The sequence below is a fragment of the Fusarium solani genome (genome assembly GCF_023522795.1).
Source record: "Fusarium solani strain SB1 chromosome Unknown bctg00000002, whole genome shotgun sequence".
Lineage (NCBI taxonomy): Eukaryota > Fungi > Ascomycota > Sordariomycetes > Hypocreales > Nectriaceae > Fusarium > Fusarium solani.
The window spans coordinates 4809806-4829896 of record NW_027072155.1 but is presented as its reverse complement, the minus strand read 5'-3'; the positions used below and the strand labels follow the sequence as shown (position 1 = coordinate 4829896).

The window sequence follows — 20091 nt, the reverse complement described above, 5'->3', positions numbered from 1 at the left end:
TCTATGAACGAACTCTTTTTGGGGTAGCTAGTACAGCTCATGGTCTCAAAGCGGCCCGAGGATTCCCGCGCGATACCAGTTTTCGGGACAAATTGGTGCGATGAGCCAACTATATCGAGACCAGCTTCTCCCTGCCCAAACGAACCATGATCTGCAAACCTCGCTTGTCTTTTTTATCTGCCTACCAACAGATCAAATTGCATTACCAACATCCCACCCAACGTCAAGTCTTCCCTACCAAGACCATGGCGTTGCCCCCTCGAGTCTATCAGTTTCTAGTGGGCGTCTTTGCGGCCGTGGGATCATTCCTGTATGGGTATGATCTCACGATTGTCGCTGAAGGTATGAATACATACGGCCTACACCGAACCTATTCTGTATTGCTCCTACTAACATGTGTCTGCCACGTCAGTCGTTGCTAGTCAGTCCTTCCTGGACAAATTCACACCCACGACTACTGAAATCGGCCTCGTCGCGTCCCTTCTCACGGCCGGTGCCTTTGTTGGAGCTGCAATCGCTGGAACGATCAGCGACTATTTCGGTCGACGCGGCACAATCTTGAGCGGTGGTCTGATCTTCTGCCTCGGTGGTGGCCTTCAGACTGGTGCTCCACACTACAGCTATATTATCGGCGGTCGATTCATCGGCGGAATTGGGTAGGTCGACATCCGTGACCAAGTCCAAGGCACTGACTAAACCTTGTCTACGAAGAATCGGTATCCTTACAATGATTGTTCCACTCTATCAGGCAGAGTTGGCCCACCCGGACATTCGTGGACTTGTCACGGGTTTGCAACAGTTCATGCTTGGTGTCGGTGGTGTCTGCGGTGCCTGGATCAGCTACGGCACCTACGTCAGCTTCACTGATGACCGTCAATGGCAAATCCCATTTGGTCTGCAGATTGCCCCAGCTGGAATACTCTCGGCCCTTATCTTCTTGTTCCCTGAATCGCCTCGCTGGTTGCTCCAGAAAGGCAAAGACGAACAGGGTCTCGCCACCCTTGCGAGGCTACATTCTCAGGGCAATACCAATGACCCATGGGTCATGGCCGAATTCCAGCAGATCCAGCTCCAGGTGGCTACCGAGGCTGAGGCCGAGGCTAAGTCCTTGTCTGAGCTATTCCGCACCAGGGCCAACTTTCGTCGAGTCATGCTTGCCTGCGCTATCCAGGCTGCCACGCAAATGACGGGTATCTCGGCCATCCAGTATTATTCTGTTACCATCTTTGTATGATCCCTGTTATTCTCACAACTTACACCTTGCTTACGCACACCTAGAAGCAAATTGGCATCAACGGCACGGACACCCTCCGATATCAGGCCATCAACTCTGTCATTGGGCTTATTGGCGAGATTATCATTATGGCTTTTGTCGACAAGGTTGGTCGCCGAAGCATGATCATCATTGGAAACCTTGCCATGTGCGTGACGTACATCGTCAGCACCGTCCTGATGGCCGAGTTCCCGGCCTCTGAGGACAATTCCGGAGCTCACTGGGGATTCATCATCATGACATGGTTGTTTAACTTTTGTTTCGCCAGCATGGGATCTCTTTGTATGTCGAGCCCTTTCGTCGCCCATGGGACGCAAGCTAACAACTTACAAAGCCTGGATTGTGCCGGCTGAGATCTTCGACACAGCTACAAGGGCAAAGGGTGTGGCTCTGGCAACCATGACGTCCTTCGCGTTCAAGTAGGTCTATCCACCAGCATAACAGTCACAGCACTAACACACAATTCAGCACAATGATCGGCCAAGTGACCCCTATTGGAATGCAGGATGTGGGGTGGCGCTTCTATATTCTCTTCGTCGTAAGTCAGAAACTGCCGATGGTTGTATGGCCCTTACTTACGACTTGTTCACAGGTGACAAACTTGAGTAATGCCATCTTCTTCTGGGCCATGCTGCCAGAGACCAGAAAGCTGCCGCTCGAGGAAATGAACCGTCTCTTCTCGGACGCCCCTCTCTTTGTCGGAAGCAGAGACATGAGCCGCTACATGATCAATGAGACGTCTCAGATGGCAAGAAACATCGACGACAAGCAGCATCAACAAGATGGGGACAATGCTCATGTTGAGTAGGCTTCAAAGGTCTCCTGAATCAAGACGTGAAGGCTGTCAGTGATTCAAGCTCTGGAAGTGTATAGTTCGCTAGATAGGATTTGTCTATTAACGATATCTACTCTTAATAGCATACTATAGAGCATAGGTATATTGGGTGGCCATCAGGGCCCATTACGATAGTTGCGGGGATGAAGGTAGTTTCCACTTTGTCCCCCAAGATATGCTCCGTTCCAGTCGGCCGGAGGTGGTGATAGTGTGGTCATGAAGTGGCACATCGTTAATCCCCAGACAGTCTATGCGGAGTGTCGTGTACCGGGATGGATACAAGATCACCGCCAGATCTGTACATTCTATGGATGTAATTAGTAACTTGAGGGCTAAATGCCCCGAAGTCTTACCTGAAGTACACTCCCTTACTCCCTTGCATTTAGTAGGAGTATTGATCCCTTATATATTCGTCAACGGCAGTGAGGACACGAAGACTATTGACAATAATATACCGAGAATGATTTCTTAATTATCACAAACTTGCCGCTATCAAAACTATTATACCATAATTATCTATATCCTTACACCACGACAAGAGGTCGATTTCCCTTTCCTGGTTCAAATCTTGCACATCCAATTGCTCAAGCGAATCCCTGATATCACCAACCGTCAAGACGCGATCACTCTTTCTCCTTGTTTCTATATCACGATATCTCCTTATCCATTCATGCGTGCAGTTCACCTCCCACAAGCCTCGTGCACACGGCAGAGGCATAATATCATCTCCTTTACACTGATTAGGTCGGCCGCCAATGATGAAGTCAAACGCTCGTTCCATTATAAACACCAAACAGAGTGTTCTTCGGCGCAGCAAGATCAGCAACTTCTCGCACGTCATTTGGGAGAGCGAAGCCGTGGAAACCTACCGACGTGCACTCTCTCTAAAGACCCATATGCGGCGAGACGATAGGCTCGAAAGGCCCCGCTGCTCGGCCGCATAGTCCTCGTGGTTATAAAACCTACTTGCAAGATTCTAACATAGTGAGTATTTCATGACTCATGCTGATCATTTAACTGAACAGAGTACGTACGGCGATATCTCGAACCACGGATTCTGTGTCGTTCTGAGCGATAGTTTCCCTATCCAAGGCTTGGAGGAGGAGGTAGATGCATATAGCCTGCGCAGTCTCCAGAGAAGCCTCTACGTGCTGATCCTTGATCTGGCACCAGAGTCAAAGATCTGTCCCTCACGAATGGTGATCGGGGCAAGGGCTCCACGTTACCTGTCCCCTCACCCGGGCATGTTCGCGGTAAATAGCTTCCCACACGAAGGCACGGCTTCCAGGCGTCCTGTGAAAGAACGTTCGTACCAAGGAGGCGCGGATGGCCAGAGTCTCTGGTAAACATTGAAGATTATCATCCTGGGAACAAGAGTCTGCCAAGCTATCGGACAAGGAACATTGGCCGTGAATGAACGGGGGAAGTGTCTTCCCCTCAATCAGCATCTTCGGATACAACGCGAGCTGACCCAGCAGAATCCTGGTAGTCAATATAGACTGCGTCGTTACGTTTCGCCGAGGTGGCCAAGGGGTGAGACCGGAGTTGTTATTCTCTCCGGAGGATTGCGGAGTTCTAAGGAGACCCTCCCTATTTTAAGGGGCTAGACTTATTTCTTTAGACCTAAGAAATATTATATTAAAGCTTAATATCTAGCTATAGACTCTAATATTAATTAAAAAGGCGATTAGCCTCTTTAACCCTTAGGTCTTAAAGACCTTAAAGACTATGCTTAAGGCTAGTATATAATCTAAATACCTTAAAAGATAAGTAAGATAGCACTAAAATAGCTCCCTAGTATTAATTCTTAAGGTATTAAAGTGGCTTTTAAAAGGAATAAAGGTAATAATATATTAAAATGCCTTATTAAAGACTAAGAATTAAATCCTTTAATAGGTAAATAAGACTCTTAATAAGCGGTATAAAATAAAAAAAAACTAGCTATAAAATAAAAAAAAGATAATTATAAATAAAAGTAAAAAAGTAATTAATTAAATAAGTATTAATATATAAATAATAGCTAAATTATTAAGAAGCAATAATTAAAGAGAGTTAATATAACTAAAAGTATTAAATTAAACCTTATATAATAACTTAGAAGGTAATTATATGCCTTTAATATTAGGCTAAGTAATCTTTAGATTATTAATATATTAGGCCTAATTAAAAAGGCTATATTATAACTTAAAAAAGAAAAAAGAAATTCCCTTAAGAATAATAATATAAGTAATATATATAAGTTTAGAAATAAGCTTAATTTATTAATAATTAAAAGTCTTATATATAAATTAATAATTATTAATTAAAATATTAAATAAAAGAATATTTATTAATTATTTTTTAAATAATAATAATAAATATAAATATAAAACTAATCTTTAATAATAATTAAATTACTTAATTTAATATCCTTAAGATAAAAATAAAAAACTAAGATTTATAGGTTTATATTAATTTATTAATTAAAAATAAGCTTAGCCTCGTATTAAATCTTTTTATAAAGCTAAATATATAAAATATAAAAAAAAAAAGCCTAAAAACTAAGGTAATAATTACTAAGGGAATCCCCTTAATATAAGGCTTAAGTATTATTTTCTAAGAAAAAAATCTTTTCTTTAAGGCTAATATAAATAATAACTAAAGGGCTAATAAAATCTTAGACCTCTTAGTAATTAATCTTTAGACTTATAATTTTTTATAAACTCTTTATAAATATCTCTTATTTAAGTATAAAAACCTTAAGAAGAGAATTATAAAGGTTTAAGATTAAGTCTTTAAGATAATTAATAAGCCTTTTATTTATTATTATTACTTAATTAATAATATATTTATAAATTAAATAAAATCTTTATATAAAGAATTCTTTTTAATTATAATATATAAAAAGTAAAAAGCTTAAAAGGTATATAAGAATTACTTAATAAAACCTTATTAAAGCTATTTAATCTTTTATTAAGCTTTTAATAAATAAATTATAAGGTAATATAATATAATTAATAAAATAAAAGATATAAACTTTTAAAAAATTAAAAAAATAAATTAATATTTCTTAGATTTTTTTAAAATATTTTATTTATTATTTTTTAAGTTATAAATCCTTATTTATAATATAATAAAAAAAATAATATAAAAGAAAATAAATTTATAATAGCCCTTATAGTTATAAATATAAGATAGGCCCTTAATAATCTTAGAGAATCCTTAAAAAAAAAATAATATATAATGCCTTTATAGTAGCTAATAGAAATAACTTAGAAGAGGCTTTTAAACTTAGATAATAAAAAGGCTATTTTAAGGGAATTTTAAGAAAATAAAAAAAGCCTAAGAGATTAAAGATAAAAATATATAATTAATATACTTAATATATAATTACTTATATTTCTTAATTAATTATTATAATATATTCCTTAAGAAGAGATATAAGAGATATAAATTAAATATATTTTAAGAAGAGGTAATAAAAAAAAAATTCTTTTTAATATTAATAACCTAGCTAATTAAATATAAAAAATTAAATTAAAAAAATTAGCTTAATTATAACTTATTAGCTCTTATAATTAAAAGGTAATCTTATTAGCTATTAGGTATTACTTTTTAAGAAATAATATATTATTTAACTCTAGGGCTATATTATATATCTTTAAAGATACTTTAAGGCTTAAAAACCTATAAATTACCTTAAAAAGGGATTTTTTTTAATTAGGAATAAATTAAATATTAATAAATAATTATAAAGATATTATTATTACTTTAAGAGAGGCTAATAATTTAATAAAAAAATTAAAGCTTTAAGATATTACCTTATATATTAACCTTATTATAAATCTTATTTTATTTATTAAGCTAAGAAAATAAGGCTTTTAATAAAATATAAAATTAAATAAAAATTACTTAAGAAAAGTAAATAATAGCCTTTTTAAAAAAATAAAAAAAATTTATAAATAATAAGTCTTAAAGTATTAAGAAGTAATTTAATAAAGCTAATTTAATTAAGCTATACTTATAGTTAATAAAGTAATAACTTTTTCTCTTAAGGTAAAATATAAATATATAACTTATATAATATAAAAACTACTTAAGAGAAACTCTTTTATATAATATTAGCGCCTAGGGTACTTAGAATTAAATATTTTTTAATACCTTATAATTATCTTAAGAGGTATTAAATTAAGGCTAAATATTTCTTAGGGCCTAAAAAAAATTATTATAATTAATTATAATATATATAATATAGCTAAGGCTTAATAAATAATCTAGAGAGCCCTTAGAGAATTAATAAAAAAAATAAAACTAAAGGAATAGATTATTATAAACTTTTACTTAATAACTTAAAGCTATAATAATTATATCTTTATTTAAATTTTTATAAATAAAGCCTTAGGTTATTTATAAGATTATTATATTATTAATTATTATATAAATATTATTTTCTTAATAATAAGAGAATTCTTAAAGCTCTTAGAGGTTTAATATTCCTTAATAATAAAAGTCTTTAAGTATAATAATAAAATTATAAAAATTTACCTTTAAGTAATTATTTATCTCTTAGAAAAAAAAATATATTATAAGCTTTTTATATTAAATACCTAAATATAAAATAATAAAGCTAAGAGAATTAAAATAATAATTATTTAAAAAATAAAATAATAAAAATAAAAATTAAGCTTTTAAAATATTTTTAATTAAAAATAATAAAAGTAATAATATATTTATATAATTATATATTTTTAATTTAAAAAAAAAGAAATTATTTTATAAAATCTTTTATTTTTAATAATATTTTAAGAATATATTAAAATTAAATCTCTTATATCTATAAGTATTTAGCTATAAGGTATATACCTTTATAGCTAATACCTAGCTATAATAAAACTACTTATAAAAGTAAGCTCCCTAGGGATAAATAAGATTTTTTATTAATTATACCTTAAGTAATTTATTTTATATATAAAATCTATTTTATAGAGAAATAATTATAACCTAAGATATTATATTTAATAAGAAATAATTCTTTAATAATTAAATTAAGTCTTTAAGAGATATTTTTTTTAAAAAAAACCTTAAGGTAATTTAAAGGTAAATCTAAGAGCTTATAATAAAATAAAAAATATTAAGTTAATAAGCTATATAAGCCCTAAATAAAGAATTAAATAAGATTAATAAATTAAAATATAATAAAGAAAGAAAAATATTTTAAGACCTCTCTTTAAAATTAATAAAAAAACTATATAAAAAGAGACTTTTTAAATTAAGAGAATATATATTAGCTAAGTTTAAAGTCCTCTTTATATTATTTAATTCCTTATTAATAATATTTATTTATACCTAGGTTATTAGCTTAGATATAAAGAAATATAATAAAGAGAATATATATAAAGAAAGTAAAAATATTCTTAGTAAAATATATATAAACTTTTCTTTTAATATTATATTTCTCTTAGAAACCTTTTAGTCCTTAAAGTATTATAAAAGTATTTATTAAAAAGTACTTAAAGGCCTAATTAGCCTTAATTTATTACTATTAAGAAAAAATATAACTTACCCTCTAGATATAAATATATAAAAAGCCCCTAAGAGTAATATAAAAAGCCATATATTTATTAATAAAAAATAGCTTAATATTAATATATATTAAAGGCTATTAAAGTAATTTCTTAGTTTATATATAAATATAAAGAGTTATTTATATTAAGATATAATTTATAAGGCTAAGGAGGTATATCTTTAAACCTATAAGTAATTAAACTTATAAATAAAAGTCTTAAGGCTAATAATAAGAGGCTATAAGGTCTTAGGGTATTATTAAGTATATATTTATAAATTAAATAAATATAATAAATTCCTTAAGGTTAAGATATATCTTATAATTTATAGAAATTAATAAATAAAAAATAATTAAGATATATATATAATTATATTTATAAATATATTATTTAAAACCTTAATAATTATTATTAATTATAAGATATTATAAGATATTATCATATAATATAATTAATACTTTTATATATATTTTATTTAATAAAGATATTTTTATAAAGATATTAAAGAGATATTAAAAGCTAAGTAAAATATTAAAGCTTTAAAAAGTTTTATATAAATTAAAAAAGTCTCTTTTATTATAATAATATTACTTTAAGAGAGGTCTCTTAAGTAATAATATAAAAAAAATACTAAGTAAAAATTATTATTAAATAATTAATAATATTATTTTATTTTTTTATATAAATAATTATATTTTTTATTTTTTAAAATATAAGTAAAAAAAAATAATAATATTAATAAAGAATTTATAAGAATTATATTACCTTAAGAGAAAAAAATTCTTTTATTAATTCCTAGGGATAAAAGTTATATAAGACTAAGAAAGCTATTAATTATAACTCTTTTAAGCTATTTATATTAATACGATATATTATTTTCTTTTTAATATCTTATTTTAATTTAAGATAATTATCTTAATAATATAAAAAAAACTCTTCTTTTATAATAAATTAATATCCCTAGGGAGTATTTATTTATACTTAAGAAAAATAAATATAATTATATATATTATAATAATAATTTAGCTAGATATTACCTTTAATATAAATAAGCTTATAAGATTTAATTAAAACCTAGGCCCTTAATATTATTAAGCTATTAATTAGGTCTTATAGTATTTATTTTAAATTAAAAATTATATTCTTAGCTTTAAAGTAAATTAAGGATTTAAAAAAGATATATTTTTTATAGTTATTAATATAAGCTTTATTAATAATATAAAAGACTAAAAGAGCTCTTAAGTATTTAATATAAGGTTATTAGAGAAATAATTACCTAAAAGGTAAATAAATAAAATATAATTATTATATTTATTATAGAGATAAAGCTCTTAGCTCTTTTATAAGTTATTAAAAAGAGTATTTTTATAAGTTAATTATTATTTACCCTAGGATTTAATTTTATAGGGCTAATAACTTAGCGAGGTTTAATAATATTAGCTAAAATTATAATTTAATATAATAATTAATAAATAATTTATTTTATTAAAATAGAGCTTATTTAATTATATATAAAGCTTTATTATATAGATATATATAATTATTAGCTAAGATAAGAGATTAAAAAAAAAATTAAAATAAAATATATTCCCTTAAATAAACTTATTATTAATAACTTAATAAAGGTTTTCTTATTAAATAAGTTTAAATAATCTTATACTTAATTTAGCCTAAAAGATATCTTAGTAAAGCTATAATAAAAAAGGAATTAAGAGTTATTTAATTAATAAAAAAAATATATATATAATTATATAATATTTTTATTAAAGCCTTTAAATTAAAGCCTAAGTAAAAAAATAAAAAGCTAGATTATTAAATTATTAGCCTTAAAGGCCTTAATAAGAAAAATTATATAATTATATATCTTTAATAAAAGTAAATAAATTAAAGCTTAAAAGGGGCTATTAAAATTAGGTTATTAAGAAAAGAGGTATTAAGTAAGTAAATAAAAAGTATAAAATATATTATAAGTTTATTATAAAAAAAATATAAGACTTATTTATATTAATAATAATTAAAGCTAGTAATAAAATAAATTTCTTTTAATAAAGCTAAAGGCTTATAATATTAGAAGATTTTAGGCCTAAAAAAAGAAAATAATAAGTATAAAAAAGAAATTAAAAAAAATAAATATAAATAACTTAGTTATTATTAAATAAATTATTACTTAAGGAATTATTATTATTATTAATAATATATTATTATTAAAAGAAATAGCCTCTAAGAGCTAGCCCTAAGGTAATTTATTTATAAGTATTATAAACTAGAGGTTTCTTAATATATAAAATAATATAATTAAGGGCTAAATTATTATAATAAAAAGATAAAAGCTATAAAAAGTAAATATTAATACTTAGAGCTAATTTATTAATATTAATCTCTCTAAGATAAGAGGTATTTTTATAGTTATTAAGTTATAAAATAGCCTCCTTAAGAGTATAAATAAAAGAATTATTAAAAATATATAAAGGTATAATAATTATTATATAAAATTAGATCTTAAGAGAGAAAACTTAGTGATTATTTATAAAATATATAAATTAATTATAGAAACTTAAAAGAGAAAAGAAAATATATATTAATTATAAAAAAAAAAATTAATAATTACTAAAAAGAAATAAGCTTTTAAAGTATTATTTTATTTTTTAAGGTAGCTTTAATAAGGGTACTTAGAGCTAATTTAATTAAGTACTTAAGAATTAAGTTTTAAGTAAAATTATAATTAATTAAGGTAATAATTACTTATTTAATTTAATAGCGAGATTAATTATTATTTAAGTTATTATATTATTATTAGAGGTCTTTTATAGCTATATAATAAGCTTAAGTTATACCTAAAAGATTTAAGGGTATTTATAAAAAATTAATAAAAATAAAAAAAAATAAAAATCTTAGTTATTTATTATATTATACTCTTTATAATTATAATTATAAAAAATATAAATCTTTAATTTATTATTAATTATATATAATAAAATAAGATCTTAATAAGCCTAAGTAATATAATAAAAATATAATATCTTATTAATTATATAATTAATAAAAATATAATTAAAGTTATAAGAAAAATAAATTAACTTAATAATATATATTATACAAAAAGATATAATAAAAAATAATATTAATATTTAAATAAAAAAAAATAAAAAGAGATTATATTTAATTAAAAATTAACTCTTATAATATTAAAGCTATTTAGACTTAAGTATTTTAAGTTCTTAGCGAGGATTAAAATAAATAAATTATTATAAATATAAAAAATAAAGGTAATTTTATTTATATTTAAGTAATATAAAGACCTAGGAGAATATATAAAGATATCTAGGCTTTAATTAAAGGCTATCTTAATAAAAAAAGCTATTTTAAGATAACCTTAGTAATATTAAGGTAATATCTTTATATTAAAGAGGTATATTAAATTAAACCTTATATAATAGCTTAGAGGGTAATTATATATTTTTAATATTAGGCTAAGTAATTTCTTAATTATTAATATATTAGGCCTAATTAGGAAAGCTATATTATAGCCTAAAAGGGAAAAAAGGGATTTCTTTAAGAATAATAATATAAGTAATATATATAGGTTTAAGGATAAGCTTAACTTATTAATAAAAAGAAAGGTATTATAAAATATATAATAAAACTATATATAATATAAGAATATATTAAATAGTTATAGTAATATCTAGAGAAGAGTATAGTAATTAATTTTAATTAATTAAATATTATATTATAATTTTATTAAACTTCTTATATTAAAAGTTAAGAAAAGTATAATATATATTTAAATATAATATATAAGTAATATTTATATTATTTAATATTATAAATAATATTAATATTAATAATATAAGTAATAAGTTATATCTTATATAAATATATATTATTATTATCTCTTAAGCTATTAAGAAACTTAATTTTTTTTAAATAAAATATTTATATTTTTTTAATTTTTTTTTAAAGGCTTTTAATAAAAAAAGCTTTTATTTAATAAAATTAAATTAAGTATTTATATTATAATTAAATAAAAAAAATCTAAGTAAAAAAATAAATATATAATTAAAAATTATAAATATAATTTAAATATTTCTTTAATAAGTTATATATTTAATATAATTCTTTTAATTATATAAAAAAATAATATATATAATAAGTAAATAAAATAAATAAATAAATAAAATAAAAATTTTAATTTTCTTAATAAGAATTATTATAAAAAGACTATAAATTATTTAATTAGTTAAAACTATTTATTATATTTTTCTCTAAATATTTTAATTATTATTTAATAAGTCCTTATATTATACTTAGGCTTATTATAAATATTATAATATTAAATACCTAATTATATTAACTTTTCTTAATTATTACTTTTTAATAATTTTATTATTACCTAAGTATTTATATTTATTTAATTAATTATTTATTTTTTTATTATTATTATTATTATTTCTTTTTTTTTATAATTTAATTTTTTTACCTTTTAATATTAACTTAATATCTTATTTATTTTTTAAAAGTCTTTAATCTTAGCCCTTAATAATATAATCTTATATATATTTCCCTTTATTACCTTTATAAGAGATTTTATAGCCTTTATAATTAACTCTAGGGAGCTATTATAATACTTTTTAATTTATTTTTTAAGGTATTTAAACTAAGATCTAGCCTTAAGTATAATCTTTAAGGTCCTTAAGACCTAAGGGGTAAAAAATTTAATCCCTTCTTTAATAAGTATTAAAGTTTATAGCTATATATTAAGCTTTAAGACTATAACTTCTAGGTTAAGAAAAATAAAATTAGCTCTTTTAAAAGCCTTTTTTTATATTTCTTTTTATTATAATAGTCTTATATATTATATAAAAAATAAAAAAAACTTAGTTTTTAAAATATAAATAATAAAATATTTAATTAAGTATTATATTTTTAAATTATAAGCTTTTTTAATAACTTAAAATATTTAATATTAAGTAATTAAAATAAATAAAAGAAATAAAATAATATATAAAATTAAATAAATTTTTCTTTTTTATAATATCTCTTAAATTTAATAAATTAATAATTTTTTATAATTATTAAAAATTAAAAAATAATAATATCTATTTAATTATTTAATTATATATTAATATAAATATTTAAATTACTTAAAATTAATTTTATTATTAATTTAATTATTTTAAGTTATTATAATAATTTAATTACCTAAGAGATTATTATTTTAATATTAATTAATAAAATAATATTTATTTATATTTATAATAAATAATTAAATTACTTAGCTTTTTATATTAATTACTTAAATAATTATAATGTATTTTTAATTTCTAAGTTATATTAATTTTAATTTTAAATACCTTTTTAAATTTATAATAATTATTTTATTTATAATTATATTTATAAAAAAGCTAATTTTATTAAAGTTATAAAAATTATATAATTAAATATTATATTTTATAATTATATTTCTTATAAGGTAAAATTAATTATAAATAATTATTAGATTTTTATATTTAGCTCTTTAATAATTATATTTTTAAAAAAAATATATCTTAAGTTTTAAGTATTACTTAATATAATTTAAAGCTTAATATATATTAATTAATAATATATTATAATTAATAAGTAATTAATTAATTATTTCTTTTATATTATATAACTAAGAAGGGAATTCTTATAAATTTAAGTTAAAAATAAATTAAATAATAAAGTATTTTTTTAAATTAATTAATTAATATAATTAAGAGATAATATTATATTAAGATTAAATATTTTTTATTAATACTATAAGGTCTAATAATAAACCTTATAAATAATTATAACTTATTAAAGACTTAATTTTAGATTATTTTAAATTACTTAAAAAGTAAAAAGTATTTTAATCTTATTATTAAAGTCTAATATATAAAATAATTAAGAATTTATTAATTAAATATAAAAGATATAAGGTAAGGGATTTTTATTATACTTATTTAGTTATTATATTTACTTATTATATATATTAATTTTATAATTTCTTATTATTATAGCCTAATTATATCTTAATTATATACTTTTTATTACTTTATAATACTTATTAATTAATAATAATATTAAGTAACTTACTTTTATATATATAAGCTAATATATATTACTTATTATAAAAGTAATAAGTAATTATAACTTATTTACTTAGGCCTTAGTAACTTACTTAATATATAAAATATATTTATTATACTTTCTTATATATTAATTATCTTAATTATTAATATAACTTAGTTATATTTAATACCTTTAAGTATATTATTAGATATAATTATACCTTGCTTAAGATAATATTAATATCCCCTTACTTAATATAAATAAATATAACTAGTTTATCCCCCTTAGGACTTATATAATTATTATACTTATTAAAAAAGTAAAAAATATAATAATAAGTATAAAAAATACCTCCCTAGGAGTAGATAATATTATAATTAATTTCTTAAAAGTTACTTAGCTAATAGTTAGAGAACTAATTAAATAAGTATATAAATAGCTCGGGGGGGTAATATAAATACTATTATAAGTTAGAATTTATATTATGGGTTTTATAAAGGATATATAATATATTAAGTATTAATCTAAGAATATTAAACTTTCCCAACCAGGCGTGATATTTTGCCACGAAGTATTGTTTATATTAAGACTAAAAGAGTTAAGCGTATATTTAAAGTTCTAAAGTAATGAGTGCGAATCCAGCCTCGAAATAAATAAGTTAGAAGAGGGAGACCCACCTGACTTGGAACCCCAATCCGTGGCCACTAATAACGACCCCTGCTGCTCACTCGGATGCTAAATTCATTGCAGTCAACTAAACCATCAGAAACCTGCGACTTAGAAACTTTTGTTTTAAATCTTACTAGTCTACCAGTAGGAACTGAGATGGGTTACTAATGCTCACTGCATGTAGTGTCTTGGGCACTGCCATATATCTGGTGGCGTCTTTTCATTACTGTGCCCTGAGTCATGCGTCTATCTCTACCAATAGGATGCACCTTCCGAAGCAGCCAACGGATCTCTCCCGAAACTATGCCTAGTATAGCTATAAATGGATGGTTTACGGAACGATTCCGTCACACTAAATCACTGATCCGAACCCGTTTCTCGGTCGACTCAGATGTTGGGGTGGCAGCCACCATCGGGTGGTAGCCGCCCACGCGCGTATTTAGGGGATCGAAGGACAGAGCGTGGCGATTTACTACTACCTTTAACGTTTCGTGCCTTAGAATGCCACGGGATATTAACAGAAGTCGACAAGCTATTTGCTTTCGTTGTCGGGCGTGCGTCATTATATGAGAAATGACTTCTAAAATGATGGGCAAAGCGGTTCTCTGTCCAGCGCCAATGAGATTACTATGACGACAGTTGGTGATGATGATATTGACGGATCTGGATCTTTTCGTCCAAATTTGGCGGTGGCGCAGCGGCGGTTCTCGAATGAGTGGGGGGTTTGGGCGGGAAGGGGGAGTGGTTTTCATGCAACCACACGTACCGGACGGAACCCGCCATGCCCACAAGAGCGATGCCGACCAGCGAAGCCTGTGTGTTGCCTCTCAGGCCATGTAATAATATTCGGCTGACCGACGAAGTCACGATCTCGATCGAATGGGACACTGAGGCAGGGTTTGCGAGCAATTGATTTGTTTCCGTGGGGTTGGAACGAGACGTCTTCGAATCTCTACGATATGTTAAACAAGATCGTACTGCGATGGTGTCGGCCGGTCCGGTCGGCGCTTTGAGGCGGCACACTCACTGATGTTATTAAAGACAGGGGCCTCTAGAGTACCGTCGGATCTGCGAATCTGGATGGACAATTTACCATCAAAGTTACCCGAGTTGCTGGGATCATCTGGGAACGGCGTATATTTATAACTAGCTTATTATTTAATGAAAATTCAACCTATAATACAGGTTTAAGAATAAAAAAGAGAAAGATAAGAAGAAGAAAAAAGTAATTTAAGCATAAGTATGTCCTTGAGCGTGCTTATTCAGAAGCTTCAGGGAGTTCCGTCGCAGCACTTCAGGAGCCACCTTGGAGCCCCTAGAATTAGTCGCAACATACTTGTTATATTCCAGCAGCACTGCATCAATGCCATACTGAGGCGCATAGGGGAAATCAGACCCAAACAGTATTTTGTCGGAACTAGCAAAGTCCAGTAAACCATCCAGTTGGGCAGCGCTGGTGCTGAGAGCAATGTCGTAATAGAACCGGGAAAAATCCTCCTTAGCTTGCACAAGACTGACTTCCGCAACCTCTGCCACGCTGGGAATACCTAATGCGGCAATGGCACGGCTGCCAACATAAGGGATTGTCCCACCGGCATGAGAGAGAATTATGTCGATGTTAGGACAGGCTCGAAGGGTGCCCGTCATAACCAAATCTGTTGCTGCGCGGGTCGTAGCGAGGGGATAATCAATGATTGGTTGTGGGATAGCAGGGCCAATCAAGTGAGGCTCGACGTCTAGTACAGACGGATGCAGAAACACAAGGGCTTTATGTCTCTGCAGTTTGGCCCAGATGGGTGCAAAGTCGGCATGTCCGAGGAGCTTTCCGCCATAGCTTGTGAAAACAATGACTCCATTACACAACCTCTGCTCCCCGTAGAGATATTCAATCTCTGCTAATGTGCCGTTGACGTCCTGAAAGTCGGGAAGAGCCCCGAAGAAACCAATTTTGCTCTTGAAACTGCTTTTGGCAACATAGGTGCCGAGGTCCTCGTTGAGGGTACGAGCAAGCTGCCTCGCCGCCTCACCAGTTCCGGCAATCGAGACACCCGGCGAGGACACGGAAAGGATTCCTAGAGAATGCCATGTTAGATAAGGCCTGCGGAAGAAAGAAACGGCCACGTATGCTTACCCAATGAAGTCTCAATCATGTCCATTGATTTCATAGCTGCATCCAGACTCCATTCTGGAGTGGGATACCCCGATGGGTCACCACCAGCTGCGGAAAGAGCCTTCAAGTACGCCGGTGGCAAGGCATGAAAGTGTGTGTCAATTCTTTGAGAATAGGCAGCCGACCCGAACACAAGCAGGCTAAAGAAAAAGGAGCGGATATTGTTCATATTTAAAGAAACCAAGGTAGGTTACTAGACAATGAACAATGGTCAGATGAAGTTTGTTGGGGATTGTTTTACAAAGTCCGCCTTTTATGTTGCCAAGGGCTAGATATCTCCCCTATTCCAAGACAGCGGAATTGATCGACAGGACCAAACGAACTTGGTTTAAGATCGGCCCACGGAAGTAGGAAATCATGAGCCGACCAAGTCCTCGTCGGGCGCTGTGTCGGTGCAAAATTTCGCCGACGCTACGCCGGAATTCGAAACACGTTGACGGGAAGTCTGTCGGAACCGTCCCAGCTCGGGTTTGACGGGGCTGCGGAACGGAAGCTGTTGACGGAAGGACCCCGCGCCATCGGCATCCTTCCGGTCTCTCAGACACGAGTTATGTAGTAAGAGATCTAACTTATATAGGATTATTAATTAATTTAATTTAGTTTACCTCCCCTAACTAATAATAAGCTACCTTTTTATTAATTATAGAGGGGGTATTATAACTTATAAGTATATTATTACTTAAAGTATTTTTTATATTATAATTATTAATAAGTTAGGCTATTTTATAAACTTATATATATTAATTATTTTAATTATTTTAAAATAATCTTTTAAGCTATAATATAGCTTTTTTAATTAACTCTAATTTACTTAATTAATTAGAAATTACTTAATATATATATATAATAAGTTAGCTATGCAAGTAAGTTAGCCACCGCACTGTATCATAAGAAATCACTTACCCTAGACTACCTAACTTCTTTAATAAAACAGCTATAAACTTAAAAGAAGTATTTTTATAGATATAACTTTCTATAGAGTTTAGAAATAATTTTTATATATTTTTAAAAAAAAGCCCTTTATAAAGAAAATATAAAGTATATAGTATTATTTTATTACTTTATGCCACCCAAAATAGGGATCAAAGTATCTTAATTAATATCTCAGTAATTTCAATAATAAAGGCTCTATACCTAAAGCCTGAGGTCTCAATGGGCTTAAATTAATAAGGTTTATCTATATAATTATCGATAGCTTCAATGACGCGCTGAAACTAGCTCTATTCATAATAAATAGCTTGCATCTTGACTAGCTGAAGTGGTTAAAATCTAACCCCTTCGCATAGTAGCTCCCCTCCGACGTTAACCTTCTAATCATCCTTGCAATTCTTAACCACTTGAAGAGGTTAAAATCTTAAAGGATCACGCTTCTGTTATCCTCGTGAGAGGAGGTTCAACCACAACCAACAACAACCACAACTAACCAGTCAACCAATCTGCGACCGGCCAACTAATCAACAACACACCAACGAGATCGCGATGGCTACTTTCCGCAAAGACCTTTAACCAGCGGATCAAAGCAGCGCGGCTAATGCCTATCGGCATGCCTTCCTATATGACCAGGATGACCTTGCCGAAGAGGTCCGCAAGCTTCGCAGGGGCGCGAAAAGCACCTATAATAGGCTACGAGAGATGATATCGTACGGAGCCATTCGGAGCGTTGCGGTGGGCACGCGGCCTACCAAACGAAAGGTTTAGGTTGAACTCGCGATCTTCGGCTACAACCTTCTTCTTCTTCTGCCTGGCCTCTTTCCACCTGGTTATAATACAGATAGTCGATTCAACTTCGTTAGAGAAGAGCTTTCTTTATTGAAGGCCCTTAAAAGGAAGCTGAAGAAACGCAGGCATCTCGCCCAGAAGGAAATCGGTTTCCTCAATGGCTTGAGAGACAACAACAACACGCACCCGTATGAGGCGTGGCTCATGACTCTCGTCATCAGCGTCAACACCTTCCGCAACGCCAAATGAGAAGATCGAAGAAGTCTTGTGGCCAGCCAGGATCTGGCCACGTAGCTGCAGGCGCAACTGTGTTGGGAAATGGAGGTTATCGGCGTCATAGGTTTCGGAGGGATCGGTTCCTGGAGTCGGCGTCGGAGTTCTGCTGATGAGATCAATGTCACAGCTGACTTGCTTTGGTGCGGCGCGTCGCTACTGTACCTACTAAACCTAAAAAGTGTCGGCGCCGGGGCTCGGCGCCGGACTAAAACTCGGCGGCAGATGGAAGTCTATAGGTTCAATTGATCAAACCCATCCGGTCAAATGCATGATGCGTACATCTTGGCTCGTGTGAATGTGCGAATGACAGTAATTTCAACAGTAATTTCAATAATAAAAAGTATATAGTATAGATAGTATTTTTTCTAAACTACCTTATAAGGAATTTTCTTTATATTTTTTAAAAATTAATATAAGATTATATATTATATAATAAATATTATATTAAAACTTTATTTATTTTAAGCTATATATAAAATTTTAAAAGCTTTTTTTATTTTTATATTTTAGGTAAAAATATAAGTAGCTAACTTGCTTAAGTAGCTAACTTACTATATATATATATTAGCTAATTATAAAAAATATATAATTACTCTTAAAGGTATTATATAATACTTAATTAAATATATTAATTTTTTAAATTAATATTAAAATTTAAATTTAAAAAATATTAATATTAAACTTTATAATAAGTATAAATCTATAAGTTTAATTAATTAAATTTATTTAAATAATTTTAGAAATTTATATTATTTAATATAAAAACTAAAGTATTATAATATATATAATAAGTAAGTAATATAAATAAATAAGTAATATACTTATATTATATCTTAAAACTATAAATTTTAAAGCTTAATAAAAACCGCAATAAAATATATATAAGCCTAAAAGAAGTATTTTTATAAACCTAACTCTTAAATAAACTATATATAATTTTCTAGGATTTTTTATAAAATTCCTTTATATAAAAAAAGCTATTTATATAATATAAATAGACTTTTTTTTAAATTACCTTATAAGAGATTTTTTTTAAAATTTTTATAAAATTATAATAAATTCTTTATAGCTAAATTAGCCTAATTCTAAGTTATTAATTAATTAAAAGTTGAGTTAGATTTTCTAGGATTTTTTTAAGTTATTTTAAATTTAATATAAATCTTATTATAAGGTAAAATATATTACTTATTTATTTATATTACTTACTTATTATATATATTATAACTTTAAAATTAAATTAATTAATATTAAAAGTAAAAGTATATTAATTATTAATAAATAAACAAGTATTAAATTTTTTAATTATATAACTTAATATCTTATTAATATAATAATAAAAATAATAATATAAATTAAAGTTAATTACTTATAAAAAAAGTAATTATTATTATAAAAAATAACTTTTAAGATAATATTAATAAAAGAAAAGTATTATATTATAGCTTAATTAAGTTTTAATTATATATTTTATACTATTTTATAATACTTATTAATTAATTATAATATTAAGTTACTTACTTTTATATAT

At 27.5% G+C, this 20091-nt stretch overlaps 2 protein-coding genes across 2 annotated transcripts; one reads left to right on the top strand and one right to left on the bottom strand.

The window, feature by feature from the left end:
- Positions 1 to 245: 245 nt before the first annotated feature.
- On the top strand, positions 246 to 2081 carry MRS44_005484 (uncharacterized protein; the record flags this gene model as incomplete). Its single annotated transcript, XM_046283139.2, has 7 exons — positions 246 to 342; positions 413 to 656; positions 712 to 1228; positions 1279 to 1555; positions 1608 to 1692; positions 1742 to 1811; positions 1866 to 2081. The coding sequence occupies 7 exons, from the start codon at positions 246 to 248 to the stop codon at positions 2079 to 2081; spliced, it is 1506 nt and encodes a 501-aa protein (XP_046123811.2).
- Positions 2082 to 15628: 13547 nt separating this feature from the next.
- MRS44_005483 (uncharacterized protein) lies at positions 15629 to 16737 on the bottom strand (the record flags this gene model as incomplete). Its single annotated transcript, XM_065622629.1, has 2 exons — positions 15629 to 16470; positions 16530 to 16737. The coding sequence occupies 2 exons, from the start codon at positions 16735 to 16737 to the stop codon at positions 15629 to 15631; spliced, it is 1050 nt and encodes a 349-aa protein (XP_065478701.1).
- Between the last annotated feature and the right edge of the window lie 3354 nt (positions 16738 to 20091).